Source organism: Balaenoptera physalus, assembly GCF_965194825.1.
Source record: "Balaenoptera physalus genome assembly, chromosome: 3".
Taxonomy (NCBI): Eukaryota; Metazoa; Chordata; class Mammalia; order Artiodactyla; family Balaenopteridae; genus Balaenoptera; species Balaenoptera physalus.
Genome location: NC_138890.1, coordinates 9,877,875 through 9,894,633, shown reverse-complemented (window position 1 = coordinate 9,894,633; position 16,759 = coordinate 9,877,875). Strand labels below are relative to the sequence as shown.

At 53.0% G+C, this 16,759-nt stretch overlaps 1 protein-coding gene and 1 long non-coding RNA gene across 4 annotated transcripts in view; one reads left to right on the top strand and one right to left on the bottom strand.

The window, feature by feature from the left end:
• MAST1 (microtubule associated serine/threonine kinase 1) overlaps positions 1 to 16,759 on the top strand; it is a 25,924-nt gene extending 9,165 nt beyond the window's left edge. For all 3 annotated transcript variants that reach the window (XM_082454992.1, XM_082454991.1, XM_082454993.1), the window contains 22 exons: positions 1,274 to 1,434; positions 1,553 to 1,628; positions 1,801 to 2,010; positions 3,717 to 3,818; positions 3,921 to 4,053; positions 4,133 to 4,200; positions 6,880 to 6,959; positions 7,049 to 7,257; positions 9,519 to 9,657; positions 9,773 to 9,905; positions 10,042 to 10,207; positions 10,312 to 10,413; positions 10,578 to 10,700; positions 11,225 to 11,334; positions 12,092 to 12,270; positions 12,350 to 12,597; positions 12,932 to 13,138; positions 13,333 to 13,562; positions 13,880 to 14,002; positions 14,128 to 14,264; positions 15,122 to 15,309; positions 15,410 to 16,759. In XM_082454992.1, the coding sequence (XP_082311118.1) occupies positions 1,274 to 1,434; positions 1,553 to 1,628; positions 1,801 to 2,010; positions 3,717 to 3,818; positions 3,921 to 4,053; positions 4,133 to 4,200; positions 6,880 to 6,959; positions 7,049 to 7,257; positions 9,519 to 9,657; positions 9,773 to 9,905; positions 10,042 to 10,207; positions 10,312 to 10,413; positions 10,578 to 10,700; positions 11,225 to 11,334; positions 12,092 to 12,270; positions 12,350 to 12,597; positions 12,932 to 13,138; positions 13,333 to 13,562; positions 13,880 to 14,002; positions 14,128 to 14,264; positions 15,122 to 15,309; positions 15,410 to 16,647 (4,362 nt within the window). In that variant the 3' untranslated portion in view covers positions 16,648 to 16,759. The remainder of the gene's footprint in view (positions 1 to 1,273; positions 1,435 to 1,552; positions 1,629 to 1,800; positions 2,011 to 3,716; positions 3,819 to 3,920; positions 4,054 to 4,132; positions 4,201 to 6,879; positions 6,960 to 7,048; positions 7,258 to 9,518; positions 9,658 to 9,772; positions 9,906 to 10,041; positions 10,208 to 10,311; positions 10,414 to 10,577; positions 10,701 to 11,224; positions 11,335 to 12,091; positions 12,271 to 12,349; positions 12,598 to 12,931; positions 13,139 to 13,332; positions 13,563 to 13,879; positions 14,003 to 14,127; positions 14,265 to 15,121; positions 15,310 to 15,409) is intronic.
• On the bottom strand, positions 7,351 to 15,143 carry LOC309657486. Its single transcript, XR_014261822.1, has 3 exons — positions 15,045 to 15,143; positions 12,918 to 13,078; positions 7,351 to 8,742 (listed from the first exon to the last, which is right to left on the bottom strand). It is a non-coding gene; the product is annotated as an uncharacterized lncRNA (long non-coding RNA).

Below are 16,759 nucleotides of genomic sequence, written 5' to 3'. Positions count from 1 at the left end.
CTGAGCTGGAGGGAGGGTCAAAGAAGGTTTCCTGGAAGAGGTGGCATTGAGCCAAGACAAAGGATTAGCAGGAGTTTGGCAGGTGGAAGAAGGGAGGGAAGGGTGTTTCAGGAAAGGGGAGCAGCATGTGCAAACTCCCAGAGGCAACAGAGAAATTTCACATTTAGAAAGGTGAAAATAGCCTTGTGTGGCTGGAGCTTTGGGTTGGAAGTGGAGGGATGGAGGTGAGGCAGGCAGCAACCCTCATAATGCTGGGACATCTTGGCCAGGATCGTGAGGTGGATTTTATTCTAAATGCAGTGGGAAGACATAGAAAGGCTGTTTTGCTTTATATTAAATTAAATTAAAATTTCAGTCTGACCTACTGATTCTGTAAGTCATAGATTATGTGCACTGAAAAGATTAATAGATAATGTTGGGATAGGGAGTTTTAAGCAAGGAAGTGAGTGATATCATGTTGAAAAAGATCATTCTGCCTGCAGAATCAGGTGGCTGTCCTTGTGTTTCTCCACTGATGTCTGTGGGTCTGTGTTTGCCCCAACTGCATGCCAGGCCCTGACTGGGGCCAAACAGAACCAAATCCCTGCCCTGGAGGAGCAGACAGCAATAACAAATAAGTCATAAAGAGGTACAGTAGTAAGTAAGGAGATAAGAAGTCAGCAAGAAGAAACGAGTTGGGGCAAGGAGAGGGAATGATGCGTGTGGTCAGAGGAGGCCTCCCGAAGGGTGACTTTAAAGCAAAGACTTGAAGGAGAAGTGATCCATAGTAGATGTGTGACAGACAGAGGGAACAGTCAGTGCAAAGGCCCTGAGGCACTAGTGTGCCTGGTTTGTTCAAGGACCATCAAGGAGGCCTGTGCAGCTGAAGCAGAGCAGGTGAGGGGGAGAGTGGGAGGAGGTGATGGCAAGGAGACAGGATCAGATCTTGCAAGACCTTGTGGGCTGTGGGGAGGACTTAGGCATTCACCATGAGTACGGTGGGAGCCATGGAGAGTTATGAACAGAGGAGGCATGAGACTTGACTCAGGTTTTCACAGGCTGCCTCGGGCCACATTCATGTCTGTGTCACTGTTCTCATCTGTGTCTGTCCCTGCTCCCCCGCCCCCCTCTTTTGCCAGGAATCCCAAGCTGAGCCTTGGGATCCAAGGATCATAAGCCAGGTACAGATTCTGGCCTTGCTCAGTGGCCCGCCAGCCGCGGGGGTCCCAGACCAGGGTCCCGAGCTGTGGGGGAATCGTGGTGGCTCTGACCCCGGCCCCGCCCCTCCCCCCAGTCTTCCTGCTCCTCCCAGGAGCGCCTGCACCAGCTGCCCTACCAGCCCACCGTGGACGAGCTCCACTTCCTCTCCAAACACTTCGGCAGCACCGAGAGCATCACGGATGAGGATGGTGGCCGCCGCTCCCCTGCGGTGCGGCCTCGCTCGCGGAGCCTCAGGTGGGCCTGCATCCCCCTCCCCGTCCAAGCTGGTGGGTCTGGGGCTCATGCCCTGCGAGACGCCTGTCTGCAGTTTTGGAGGTAGGTGACTGGACGCGATGGGCTTCTCTCTCCGCAGCCCCGGGCGCTCTCCCTCCTCCTACGACAACGAGATCGTGATGATGAACCATGTCTACAAGGAGAGGTTCCCAAAGGTGAGGCGGGGCAGGGGGCGGCTGCAGGGAAGCGGGGCGGCCGGAGCCCTCGCTCGCCTTAGCTCCGCGCGCCCCCTGGTGGCCGGCGCCGCGCCGTGCAGGCTTTGGCAACCACTGCCTCCGGGCTGAGCCCCGCGCCGGCTTCCCGGCCCTGCCTCCGTCCCTTCCGCAGGCCACCGCGCAGATGGAAGAGAAGCTGCGCGACTTCGCCCGCGCCTACGAACCTGACAGCGTGCTGCCGCTGGCTGATGGCGTGCTCAGCTTCATTCACCACCAGATCATCGAGCTGGCCCGGGACTGCCTGACCAAGTCCCGCGACGGCCTCATCACCACCGTATACTTCTACGAATTGCAGGAAAACCTGGAGAAGCTGCTGCAGGACGTGAGTGCACCAGGAGGCCGGCCACACCTCAGGCTCTGAACCCCCAAATCAGGCTCAATGGCCCCATACTTTCCTTCACCCCACATCCATTCAGGGGGCGCCTACCACGTGCCAAGGGGCTAGTGTGGATTGAAGGGTGGAGGAGAAAGACTAAAGCCCCGCTCTAGGTCGGATGGAGGAAGCAGGAATTTATATATATACATATATATTTCACAAAATGCACCTTTTGCCTTTATTTCATCAAAATCACTATATTGTTATAACCAAGATTTTCACATAATTTGGTGGTATTGACAGTAATAATTTAAAAGTTTCTTTTATTTTTTCACTGTTTTAATTAATTTTATTGGAGTACAGTTGATTTTCAACGTTGTGCTAGTTTCTGCTGTACAGCACAGCGAATCAGTTATACATATACGTATATCCACTCATTTTAGATTCTATTCCCATATACGTCATTACAGAGTACTGAGTAGAGTTCCCTGTGCTATACAGCAGGTTCTTATTAGTTATCTATTTTATACAGTTATCTATTTTATATGTCACTCCCAATCTCCCAATTTATCCCTCCCAACCTCCCAAACAGGAAGCAGGAATTTAACATCCTTCACCTCCTTCAGGTCTTTACTCAAATGCTACCTCCTCAGATGGCATCAGGACTGAGACTAGGATGAGGCAGGTGATTTTTTTTCCCCCTTCAGAACATTAATTATTGAAAAAGTTGAAAAAAAAAGGTATGTTAAAACTTAACATTAAGTTTAAGTATTTTATTTATAATTAAACCAAAATTTGTTATAATTTAACTTTCCTGGTTTTAATGGAAACGAACTAATCAACAATACTGTTTTCATTAAAATCATTAATCATTTGAAAAACATAAAAACATGTAGAGATGGTCCCACACGTTTCCTTTTGATTCAAGCTCCAGTATGGTTTGGCCCAGCCCTCTGGGATCCTGTCCTTATTTAAATTTTTCTGGGAATTCCCTGGCGGTCCAGTGGTTAGGACTCGGCGCTTTCACTGCCAGGGCCCAGGTTCAATCCCTGGTCAATCCCTGGTCAGAGAACTAAGATCCCACAAGCCTCGTGGCCAAAAATTAAACAAATAAATTTTGCTTATCATTTTTTTTCTGCATTAATTTTTATTTTTCAAATAGTGCATTAAAATATTAGTTATCTTGAAGACTGAGGTTTTTGGTGTCCAAGGTGACTGCCTCATTTGCCTCACCATAGTCTTGACTTTGATGGGCATGATAGATAAATTAATACGTGGCCTGTTTGATAGGAAACAGGAACAGGAGAGTAGAGTAATGGCGATTGAGAGTCCTACCAGGTAGTGGGGTGTGATTTTGGATTGGAGGGGTCAAGGCAGGCCTCCATGAGGAGTTGACAACTGAGCAAAGACCTAAAGGAGGAGAAGTAGGAAGCCATGCAAGGATCTGAGGAGAGAGCATGCCAGGCCGAGGGATTTTTAACTCAGCCTGGATTATAGAGCTGTTTTGAAGATGAACTGAGTGAGTGAAGGTTTTAGGACCATGTTTGCTATAACAATAATGATTATTTTTACCATGTGGCCTGGGCCTCAGTTTACTCATCTGTAAAATGGGACAACAGCAACAGTATTGTCAATTCCTGTGGGGATGGGAGAGAAACCTGGCTCAGGAAAGGCACCTGTGAACCACACCCCCACTATGCCCTGCATCCCAGGCCTATGAACGTTCCGAGAGCTTGGAGGTGGCCTTTGTCACTCAACTGGTGAAGAAGCTGCTCATTATCATTTCACGCCCAGCGAGGCTGCTGGAGTGCCTGGTAAGGGGGCTGGACATGGGCAGGGGGCAGTTGTGGGGGACAGGGGAGGGGTTGGCTGGGACACCTTGGAGTTCACCCTGAGCGCACCCTGCCTTGCCTCAGGAATTCAACCCCGAGGAGTTCTACCACTTGCTGGAGGCAGCCGAGGGCCATGCGAAGGAGGGCCACCTTGTCAAGACGGACATCCCCCGCTACATCATCCGCCAGCTGGGCCTCACCCGTGACCCCTTTCCAGGTGCTGGCTGCTGGGTGCAGGGGACTGTGGGTGAACCAGCTGGGACCCCAGTCTCTACTCACTCTCATTCCCTTCCTAGATGTGGTACACCTGGAGGAACAGGACAGTGGCGGCTCTAACACACCTGAGCAGGACGACCTCTCTGAGGTAAGGCCAGGTGGCCCAGCAGGCAACACTCTGGGCTGTACCGACTGGTCGGGGCTCACCTCCTGGCTCTTTGTCCTCAGGTTGGGTGGACCTCTTGGTCCCCACTCTGAGCCTCAGTTTCCCCAACTCTAAAATGGGTTAATAATAGCTCTTCCTCCATAGGCTTTTTTCTTTTCATGGTAAAATACACATAACATTGTTATTTACTACATTCACAACGTTGTGTGGCCATTACCTCTGCCTAGTTCCTGAACATTTTCATCATCCCAAAAGGAAACCTTGTACCCATTACACAGTTCCTCCCCATCCTCCCTCCCCCACAGCCCCTGGCAACCACTGATCTGCTTCCTAGATCTTTCTGTCTCTATGGCTTTGCTGATTCTGGATATTTCATATAAATGGAATCATTCACTCTGTGGCCTTTGGTGTCTGGCATAATGTTTTCAAGGCTTATCCATGCTGTAGCATAAATCAGTACTTCATTCCTTTTCATGGCTGAATAAAATATGCCACATTTGGTTTATCCATCGTGCATCAATGGACATTTAGGTTGTTTCCATCTTTTAGCTATTGTGCGAATAGTGCTGCTATGAACATTTGTGTACAAGTATTTGTTGGAACAACTGTTTCAGTTCTTTTAGGTACATAACTAGGAGTGGAATTGCTGGGTCACATGGTAATTCTATTTTTAATTTCTTGAGGAACACTGCATGGAGTTTTGTTTGTTTTTTTTTTTTTCTGCATGGAGTTTTGAGTGGGTTGAGTGTCTCTGTGTGTTAACAGCTCAGCATAGTAAAAATTACTATAATTCCACCCCCCAGGCCAACCACACTTGGTAGATGTTCCACATATCTGGTGGAGATTGCCCACCATAATGGTCATGCATGTGTTTCCTCTGAGCTGCCTAGTGTTTTCAAAAATGTGAAACAAAATATAGAAATCAGAAGCTTAAAATTAGAATCTGGGTTTGTGCCTTTTTTGAAAAATTAGAAGTTCTGACAATACTGTGATGGAACCAGCTGGCATTGAGTGGGGGCTGGCCTATGATATGGGGTATCTACACCCTAGTCACCCATGGCTCTCACCTGGTATGCCTGGCCCCTGAAGGCATTTGGATTTGTGACCTTTGTTTCAAATTGTGTCTAAGAATTCACACGTACATACACACACATCTGTCATATATATATATATATATGTATATATATATATATTTTAAAATCTCATTATACATGCCATTTGTTTAATTTTTTGAATAGGTAATGGAATGACATCACTCAAAAGTCTAAAACTCTAAAAAGGTATTTATCTTTAATTGTTGTTTGTAGGATCCTATGTAATTCCATTCAATCAAACTTGTGAATTGAGTGATTCAAATCTTCCATCTTCCTATTCATCTTTTTTTTGCCAGATTGATCTGATAGTTTCTGAGAGCCATGTGTTAAATTCTTGTTTTGAGTAATTTCTCTTTGTAATTCTGTCAATGTTTGTGTCAGACTCTTTTGGGCTACATTTTTAGGAGTGTAGAGTTCAATATTTTTATATCTCATACATCTTTTTGTGAAATATTTATGTAATAAATCTCTTGTCCCTAAGAAAAATAAATATTACTTTTAAAAAAGGCATACAGTGAAAAATCTTATACCCACTCTTGTCCCCCACATCCCTATTACCTCAAATATGATTATATTTTGTCCCCTTTTTTACACAAAAGCATACAGTAATATTGTTCCTTGTCCCTCTCCCCATTTAACAAAATACTTTGGAGAACTTTCTAATAAGTGTACAGAGATATTCCTCATTTTTAAAATGTACAGGACTTCCCTGGAGGTCCAGTGGTTAAGACTCCATGCTTCTACTGCAGGGGGCACGGGTTCGATCCCTGGTCGGGGAACTAAGATCCTGCATGCGGTGCAATGCAGCCAAAAACAAAACAAAACAAAACAAAACAGCGGTACAATATTCCTTTAGATTATATCCCCTCATGTGTTTATGTAACCAATTTCCTATGTATGGATTTTTTCCAGTCTTGCAATGAGCAGGATAGTACATATGTCATTTTTCACATGTGCAAGCGTATCTGTAGCATGAATTCAAAAGTGAAATTGCTGGATTAAAGGGAACATGCATTTGTAATTCTGATATACACCCAAGTACCTTTCATGGGGGCTGTACCAATTTATACTCCCAACAGCAATGTATAAAAGTATCTGTTTCCCCACAGCTTTGCCCACAGAGTGTCAGCTTTTTGGATTTTTTTTGCCAATCTTCTGAGTGAAAAATGGTATCTTGGGGTAGTTTTAGTTTGCCTTTTTGTCATTATGTGTGAGGTTTAACATTTTTTCACATGGTTAAGAGCTCTAACTCTAGTTCACATAACTTGCCTATTTTTTCTCTTCAATTGTTAGTTTATTTGTTGATGTCTGAGAGCTCTTTATATATTAGAGTGATTAGCCATTTTGTAGGTTTCTTTCCTAATGGAGAGACGTTAGTTATCAATATATGGCTTCAGTGTCAGCCAGTCTTGGGTTCAAGTCTTGACTTTGTTACTCCCTCACTGTGGCACTTGGATGAAGGACACACCCACCCCCTCTGTGCCTCAGTTTCCCCATGTGTTAGGTGGAATAACAAGAGTGCCAATCTCATGATGATGATGGGGTGGTCTCCATCTTTCCCCTGCAGGGCCGAAGCAGCAAGGCTAAGAAACCACCTGGAGAGAATGACTTTGAGACCATCAAGCTCATAAGCAATGGTGCCTACGGGTGAGCCACCCGGGGCTCTGGCGGGGGGAGGGTGGCGGAGGCCGGGTGTCTCGGAGGTGATGGCCGGTCCTCGCTCTCTCCCCCTGCAGCGCCGTCTACCTGGTGCGGCACCGGGACACGAGGCAGCGCTTCGCGATGAAGAAGATCAACAAGCAGAACCTGATCCTGCGCAACCAGATCCAGCAGGCCTTCGTGGAGCGCGACATCCTCACCTTCGCTGAGAACCCCTTTGTGGTCGGCATGTTCTGCTCCTTTGAGACCCGGCGCCACCTCTGCATGGTCATGGAATATGTGGAAGGTGTGCCTGCCCGCAGGGCTGCAGGGAAGATGAGGGGCTGCTCGCTAGTCGGGGCTGCTGGGGGTGGCCTGCCTGAGTCCCAGTCACCAAATTAACTACCCACCTGTATGTTTATCCAACCATTTATCCATCCAGTCACTGATCCTCCATTCCATCTGTTTATTTATATCCAGCCGTCTATTGATTCATCTTCATTTCTCTTCACTGTTTTATTTTCATTTCTCTCAATATAGATACATCCATCCAATTATCCATCCTTCCTTCATTTCATCTATTCATTTGCTAATCCATCTGTTTTTCTATCCATATATCTATGTGCCATCTCTCCATCCATCCATCCATTTGATTATCCGTCTGTTTGTCCATCCATATTTCTGTTTATCCATTCCATCGTTATTTATTTTATTCAAGTATAGTTGATTTACAATATTATATTACATCTATTTTAAAAAATTAATAGACTTCATTTTTTAGAGCAGTTTTAGGTTTATAGAAAAATTGATTGGAAAGTACTGAGAGTTCCCACATACTCTCTTCTCCCCCCCAGTTTCCCCTGTTATTTACATCTTGTATTAGTGTGATACATTGGTTACAATTGATGAACAAATATTGATACATAATTATTAACTAAAGTCCGTAATTTATATTAGGGTTCATTGCTTGTATTGTACATCTATTTTCCATTGATCCATCTTTTTCTGTATCTAGACATTCATTCATCTATTTATTCACCTAACTACTTACCATCCATCTATCCAGCAATACCTATTTACCTATTTATTAATCCATCGGCTATCCATCCCTCTTTCTATCCATCCATTTACTGTTCTTAGTTTGATTCATTCATCCAAACCTCCATTCTAGCAGCTATCTCATTTTATCTAGCTAGCTATTTAAATCCATCTATTCATCCACAATTCATCCATCAGTTTATCTGTCCATTTACCATCCATCCAATCATCAACCACCAATGTATAGGTTTTTCATCTGTTTATCTATCCATCCCCAATATTAATCCATCTGTCGTCCAAACAGACATGTACTATGGTTATTAGGACACACACATGATCTCACAGGGCTACAACTGTGCCACTTCTGAGCCTTAATTGACCATTCAGTCACTCAACAGGTGTACCCTCATCATCTCCCTCATGCCACATGCTGTGCTGGGCGCTGGTGGATACCCAGACAGACACACTTTTCCCTCATGTAGGTAATATTCAAGTCTGTATAAACATACAATAAACAAGAAAAATAAGCTAAAAGAGACAAGGTTGTTTCATATAGTGAGGATGGCAACAAGGGATATAAGGCTCAAGAAGACCATGGCCACATGGGCACTTTATTCTCTGCATAAGTGTGTGTCAGGATTATCTGGTGGCCAAATTCAGATTCCCTGGCAGTCCAGTGGTTAGGACTCCATGCTTCCACTGCAGAGGGCACGGCTTCAAGAGTCTGATTCATCAGTTTCTGACATAGATAAATCTGGCTCAAGAGAAAAAAAGGAAAGAAAGAAATTTATTGACTTGTGATAGAAAAAAATCCATGTCACCTTCAGGAATGGCTGTATCTAGGTGCTCAAATCATGTCATTAGTAATCGCTCCATATTTTGGCTCTGTGGACTTCCCTTTAAATAGGCCCTGATATAGTGAGGTTACTATCCAACAGATTCCAGTTTACATTCTATGAACTTAGTAACCTTTGTGAAAAAAGAGGGAACAGTCATTGGCGCAACTTGGGTTACATGCTGACCCAGCTGTTAAACCTGGAAGGAAATCTGGCTCTTGTAAGAAAAAGGAGAAATGGACACCGAGAGAGACTAAAATATGAATGCTGCTTGCAGTAAATCTGGTGGGGGCAAGTAATTTATATATTAAGGCCCCGGACCCTCAAGGTTGAGACTCCAGATCAAGGGCCCAAACTCAGTCGATAAGCAGGCAGCCTTGGCCCAAACCAAACCTTACCTCCACCATCAACTCCCTGCATGACCCAACCTCTCTCTGAGTCTCAGTCCCCTCCTGCGTAAAATCAGCTGATTATACTGACATTGGAGAATGGCTAAGAGGACAAGAGAAGCCTGATGGAGGGCAGTCCCTGTGCAAGCTGGGGAGAGGGAGACCCCTATCTAAGCCTCAGTTTTCCTTAGCTATAAAATTGGGGCAATGTGAGATGGGGACTTGGTACTATGGTGCATGTTGAGTGCTCAGCTCTGAGCCAGGGGTACCTCCTTCTTCACGTGGGCCTATTCCTTCACCCCCAGGGGGGGACTGCGCCACCCTGCTGAAGAACATTGGGGCGCTGCCTGTGGAGATGGCCCGCATGTACTTCGCTGAGACAGTGCTGGCGCTCGAGTACTTGCACAACTATGGCATCGTGCACCGCGACCTGAAGCCTGACAAGTGAGCCTTGACCTTTCCCATCACTCCTTCCCTGCCCCTCGGGAGGCCCTGGCATGGAAGGGCCAGGAGTGAAGTGGATGGTCCTCGCCTCTAAGACCTCAGTTTGTTTCTGCAGCCTCCTTATCACCTCCATGGGGCACATCAAGCTTACGGATTTTGGCCTCTCCAAGATGGGGCTTATGAGCCTAACCACCAACCTATATGAGGGCCACATTGAGAAGGACGCCCGGGAGTTCCTGGACAAACAGGTGTGTGTGCGGGAGTGGGGGTCACTTCGGGTGGAGTGACCCGGCAGGACTGTGGGGCCCAGGGCCTGGCGGGGGACACTGCTCCCCCGGGAGGCCCCTCCTGTGGCCAGGGCGTGGGCTGACGTCCTGCCCCCAGGTGTGTGGGACCCCAGAGTACATCGCACCCGAGGTCATCCTGCGCCAGGGCTATGGCAAACCGGTGGACTGGTGGGCCATGGGCATCATTCTCTACGAGTTCCTGGTGGGCTGCGTGCCCTTCTTTGGAGACACACCTGAAGAGCTCTTTGGACAGGTCATCAGTGGTACGTGCCTCCGCGGTGGGCAGGCAGGGGGCACGGAAACATGGGCTGGCCCAGGGCCTCATGGACTCCAAAAGCGAACCCCAACCCTACACCTTGCTCTGCAGATGACATCCTGTGGCCCGAGGGGGACGAGGCCCTGCCCACGGATGCCCAGAACCTGATATCCAGCCTCCTGCAGACCAACCCCTTGGGCCGGCTAGGGGCAGGTAAGGGGTCGCAGAGAATCTGAGCTGGGGGGTCTGTTGTCCGGGAGCAGGGCTCCCAGTGCTGTGTCCCTGGGCCGGAAAATGGGTGGGGAGCTGGGCTGCTTGGCTGGCCATAGCTGTCGCGAGAATTCCCTCCCCTACACCCTCCACCCCTTCCTCCCCAGGCGGTGCCTTTGAGGTGAAGCAGCACAGTTTCTTTCGAGACCTGGATTGGACAGGGCTGCTGAGGCAGAAGGCCGAGTTCATCCCCCACCTGGAGTCCGAGGATGACACCAGCTACTTTGACAGTGAGCGGGCACAGGGTGTGGGATCCTTTGAGGGAGCGCTTGCATATGGCCTGGGCTGGGACCCAGCTGGGTAGGGGACTAGCCCCTCAGACGAGAGGAGAGGGCTGAAGTTGTGACGGGAGCGGGGCTTGGCATAGGGGCGGGGCTCAGTCTGAGAGGAAGGTAAGAAAGGAAGCTGGGGTAGGGGTGGGGCCTGGACAGGAGTAAGTTCTAAAATTGGGACTGGACCTAGGTTACGAGGCGGTGCTAGGACGCGGAACTAGGCAAGAGCCTGGGCTGGCGGAGGCGGAGCCAGGGTGGAGAGCGCCTTCGGTGCAATCTGGGGATGTGGCCTCCGTGGAGGAGGGGCTAGACGAAGCCTCAGAGAGTGGGACAGGGACCCAGCGAGGGGGCAGGACCTAAATCTGATCCGAGAAAGGGGCAGGGTCGTGGCCGGGCCTGCAGGACCCGAACCTGGCTCCCGGGGGAGTGTGATTTGAGGAGTGGACCCATGCCCGCGGTCACGACCCACACCTCCACTCCAGCCCGCTCAGACAGGTATCACCATGTGAACTCCTATGACGAGGATGACACGACGGAGGAGGAGCCTGTGGAGATCCGCCAGTTCTCCTCCTGCTCCCCGCGCTTCAGCAAGGTGAGGCAAGGCGGGGATAGGGGCGGGGTGAGACCGTCGGGAGGTGGGACCTGTGTTTAAGTACGGGATGGAGGTGGGCCTGAAGTGGCCAGGGGCTGAGGAGGCTACGGGGAGCAGGGTCCGGGCCCAAGGTCTCAGACTAGAGAAGTTACTGAGACGGCGAGGATCTGGGAGTGATGAGGCTTGGGCGGGGTGGGGGGGTGGGGGGTGGAGGCGGGGAGGGGAGGCAGCGTGGTCTTGGAACCGACCTTTGGCATTGAGTGGAATCTAACGGGAGCCTGGACAGTTGTGGAAATGAGGACCCACAGTGGGGCGGGGTAGATCTGGACGGGTCGGGGTCAGGGCCCGGGGATAGAGAGAATGAGCAGTGGGGGCTGGGCCAGGCCTTGGCGAGGCTGAGCAACGTCTCGCTTTGAAGAACAGCACGTAGCGGGCGTGCAGGACCTGCCTTGGGCGAGGGCACACATAATTGGGCGAGGCCTGGAGAGGCGGGGCAGGAAGGAGAGCCGATTCTTTAGGGCTTGGGCAGGGCAGGGTCTAGAATAGGTCGGAGCCTAATTTTGGGGGGTGAGGCCAGAACTGAAGAACTGTAGGTGGTCGGGGTCGGCCCAGAATTGGGGGTGGGGTGGGGCACCCGGCTTTACTGGGGCGGAGCGTAGTTTGGCCGGGTCCAGTAGCGGGAATTCGATTGGTTCGCGAGCGAAGGCGGGACCTGGGGGCTGGACTTGCCTCCATCACCACTCATCCGTCCTTGAAGGTGTATAGCAGTATGGAGCAGCTGTCGCAGCACGAGCCCAAGACCCCCGTGGCAGCACCAGGGACCAACAAGCGGGAGCCGAGCGCCAAGGGCCCAGAGGAGAAGGTGGCCGGCAAGCGGGAAGGCCTAGGTGGCCTGACCCTGCGCGAGAAGACCTGGAGAGGGGGCTCCCCGGAGATGTGAGCAGGGGCAGGATTTTGGGTTTGGGGTCTGGACCCGAAGGGGAGTAACTCCTCTGACCACGCCCCCTTTGCGCAGCAAGCGCTTCTCGGCGTCCGAGGCCAGCTTCCTGGAGGGGGAGGCCAGTCCTCCGTTGGGCGCGCGCCGCCGTTTCTCGGCGCTGCTGGAGCCCAGCCGCTTCAGCGCCCCCCAAGAGGACGAGGATGAGGCCCGGCTGCGCAGGTCTCCCCGGCCCAGCTCCGACCCCCCAGGCTCGCTGGATGCGCGGGCCCCCAAGGAGGCAGCTCAAGGGGATGGCACCCCCAGCGCCGGGGACCCGGAGGCCAGTGAGTGCCCCCTCCTGCCGCCTTCCCCAATTCCCCAAGGGCCATATATGAGCGTTCAATGAGCCTGTACTGCTTATGCAAGTTCTCGTGTACTCTTCACACTCCAATCTGGGATTCTCATCAACATGAGGAAGACCCGTATTCCATGGTCAGTCAACAAAAGTATTTGAGCACTCCTCTGAGTCAGGAGCTGTTACTGACGCATGTCACCTGCGCCCATGAAATTCACAATCCAGCAAGGGAGAGAAGTGGGAAGAGCATTCCAGGCAGAGGGAACAGCATGCAAGAAGTTTATAACCTTGGAGTGACCCCTAATCCACCTGCTCTGTTGCAGCTGACCGCCCACGCCCAGGCGACCTCTGTCCAACCTCGAAGGACGGGGACCCATCAGGCGTGAGAGCCACCAATGACCTGGTTCTGCGCCGGGCGCGGCACCAGCAGCTGTCAGGAGACCCGGCGGTAGAGAAGCGGCCTTCTCGAACTGGGGGCAAAGTCATCAAGTCAGCCTCGGCCACTGCCTTGTCTGTCATGATCCCTGCAGGTGACACTGGGCCCCGCCTGGCAGGGGAGGGGCTGCCCCCATTGGTGCCAGGTGCATTTTCCTGGTCCACAGTGACTGGCTCTGGGATGGGCAAGTGAGAGCTCTGGAACTTTGACTTGGGAGGAGGGAGGAGCAGACACAGGGAGAGCTGTGTCTGTTGGCTTTGACCTCTGACCATGGGTCTGTGTCTGCAGTGGACCCCCATGGAAGCTCACCCTTAGCCAGCCCCATGTCCCCACGATCTCTCTCCTCCAACCCGTCCTCACGGGACTCCTCACCAAGTCGGGACTACTCGCCAGCTGTCAGTGGTCTTCGCTCCCCCATCACCATCCAACGCTCGGGCAAGAAGTATGGCTTCACACTGCGTGCCATCCGCGTCTACATGGGTGACTCAGATGTCTACAGTGTACACCACATTGTCTGGGTGAGCGCTCATGGGTGGAGCCTGTGTTCCACGGTGGGGGTGGGGAGAGAGACACCCCCCCCCCCCCAGGGGTGAGGGACAGCTCAAACTCTGGAACCAGGCAACCTGGATGAGACTCCTCTGTGACCCTCCTCTGTAACTTTTCCTCTCTGACTCTCAGTTTCTTCATTTGTAAACTGGGGAGAATAATTGTTATTTCATAAACTGTTATGAAGATTACCGTGCCTGCAGAGCTAGGTGTCTGGCACATAAGCTTAGGGAGCTTTCCTTGTTACCAATCCTGTTAATTCTGCTCCTGTGGGGTTCCCTATCCCCAGCACGTGGAGGAGGGGGGCCCAGCCCAGGAGGCAGGGCTCTGTGCCGGGGACCTCATCACCCACGTGAACGGGGAGCCTGTGCATGGCATGGTGCATCCTGAGGTCGTCGAGCTGATCCTTAAGGTGAGTCCATGGGAGAGAGCCAACTGTCTTGCGGTGGGGGTGGGGCGAAGGATGGGGGAGATCCCGGGAAGTTGGAGTTGCCAGAGCAGCTTCCAGCAGAGAACTTTCCCCCTTTCTTCCCCCAGAGTGGCAACAAAGTAGCCGTGACCACCACGCCCTTCGAAAATACCTCCATCCGCATCGGCCCTGCGCGGCGCAGCAGCTACAAGGCCAAAATGGCTCGGAGGAACAAGCGGCCCTCTGCCAAGGAGGGCCAGGAGAGGTGGGTGGGGCCAAGTGCAGTGGGCGGGGCTATAAACAGCAGGCCCCTGGAACACTCCAGTTTATGAGCGATGGCCAGGGCTTACGTGGGAGAGGCATAGGTGAGGACAGGAGAAGGGACATTCACAGGAAAGGTGGCCGGGGCCACCAAGTGAAGAGCAAAACCAAGACAACAGAGAAGGAGGGGCTGGGAAAGCGGGAGGAGTCAGGAAAGGAGGATGTACCAAGCTCCTAGGCTGAAGGAAAGGCACTGTGGGAGCAGAGCCGAGCCAGCAGATGTGGACTAAGAGGGTGCCGTCCAGGAGATGATTCTGCCTTGCCGGATGTATTATATTTAGGCGACTGAGAGGGGCCAGGAGAAGAGATTTCTATCTGGGATGAGTATGCCAGGCCAGTAGAAATAATTTCTTCCCTTATATGTAGGAGGAACTAGGAGAGGTGGGTGGAGCCAGGAGAGTTTTCTGTTTTGATCAGTGTGTTTGACCTGGACAAGGAGTGAGTGGGGATTTGAGAAGCCTGGCTGAGTCCAGTGAATTTCTTCCCACTCTGATAGGTGGGTTTAGTTGGAGAGGGAGGGGCTAGACAGGTGGGCGGGGCAAGAAAAGGTTGGTTCTGTTTTGATGGGTGTTTCCAGCTTGGACTGTGAGTGGTCAGAAAGGAACGGGTAGACCTGAGGTGGGAGGAGCCAAGTGGGACGGAGCTAAAGGATGTTCTTTGGTCTGGAACTGTGTTGTAGCTGAAGAGGGAGGGGTCAGAAAGGGTGGGTGGTTCCAGGAGGTACCTTGAAGTCCTGAAGTGGGAGGAGCCGGGAGCTCTGGAGTCTGGTCTAGGGAAGGTGGTCCCCTCCTTGTCCTCCAGCAAGAAGCGTAGCTCCCTCTTCCGCAAGATAACGAAGCAGTCGAACCTGCTGCACACTAGCCGCTCTCTGTCGTCGTTGAACCGTTCGCTGTCGTCCAGCGACAGCCTCCCGGGCTCGCCCACGCACGGACTGCCGGCCCGCTCGCCCACTCACAGCTACCGCTCCACGCCTGACTCCGCCTACCTAGGTAGGCCCTGAGCCTGCGCGGGGGCCGAGCTGCGCGCGGTGGCGGGGCGGTGCCCTGGCGGCGCCCGCGGCGCTCATCGTCCTCTCTCGCCCGTCCGCAGGCGCCTCGTCCCAGAGCAGCTCGCCGGCCTCGAGCACGCCCAACTCGCCAGCGTCGTCGGCGTCGCACCACATCCGGCCCAGCACGCTGCACGGCCTGTCGCCGAAGCTGCACCGCCAGTACCGCTCTGCGCGCTGCAAGTCGGCCGGCAACATCCCGCTGTCGCCGCTAGCGCACACGCCGTCCCCGACACAGGCGTCGCCGCCGCCGCTGCCGGGCCACACGGTGGGCAGCTCTCACACGACGCAGAGCTTTCCGGCCAAGCTGCACTCGTCGCCGCCAGTGGTGCGCCCGCGCCCTAAGAGTGCTGAGCCCCCGCGCTCGCCACTCCTCAAACGCGTGCAGTCGGCGGAGAAGCTGGGAGCCTCGCTGGGCGCCGACAAGAAGGGCGCGCTGCGCAAACACAGCCTCGAGGTGGGCCACCCGGATTTCCGCAAGGACTTCCACGGCGAGCTGGCGCTGCATAGCCTCGCCGAGTCGGACGGCGAGACGCCCCCTGTCGAGGGTCCCGGCGCGCCCCGGCAGGTCGCCGTCCGCCGCCTGGGCCGCCAGGAGTCGCCCCTGAGCCTGGGCGCGGACCCGCTGCTGCCGGCTTCGAGTAAGGAGAAAGAGTCCCCGGGTGGCGCCGAGGCCTGCACCCCGCCCCGCGGGACGACCCCCGGGGGCCGGACCCTGGAGCGGGACGCCAGCGGCACGCGACACCAGAGCGTGCAGACAGAGGACGGCGCGGGAGGGGCGGCCAGGGCCGTGGCCAAGGCCGCGCTGAGCCCGGTGCAGGAACACGAGACGGGCCGGCGCAGCAGCTCCGGCGAAGCAGGCACGCCCCCGGTGCCCATTGTCGTAGAGCCTGTGCGGCCTGGGGCCAAGGCTGAGGTGCCGCAGCTCCCAAGTGTGGACTCCAAGGGGTTGCAGGAATCTGCACCCCTGGCACCTCCCGCACCTGAGGCCCCGCGGGGCCGGGAGCGCTGGGTTCTGGAGGTGGTGGAGGAGCGGACCACGCTGAGCGGGCCTCGTTCTAAACCTGCCTCTCCCAAGCTCTCCCCAGAGCCCCAGACCCCCTCCCAAGCCCTAACAAAGAATGTACCCAGCAGTGCAGGGCCCCCAACCCCACCTGCTTCCCTCCTGGTCCCCACCACCAAGCCTGAGGTGGCCCTGACTTCCCGGTGCCCTGCTGAAGCTGTGCCCCCAGCAGCCCCGACCAAAAAAGGGGCGCCCTGCCCCATGCCCCCGGGCCCATAGCAGAGGGAGCCACTGGCCCTGCGCTGTACAGCCGCTTGTATACATATGTACACATATAAATAAAGTGCGTCCGTGCTGCGTGAGCTTTCTAGAGCTCGCCCCTTCTCCCCTA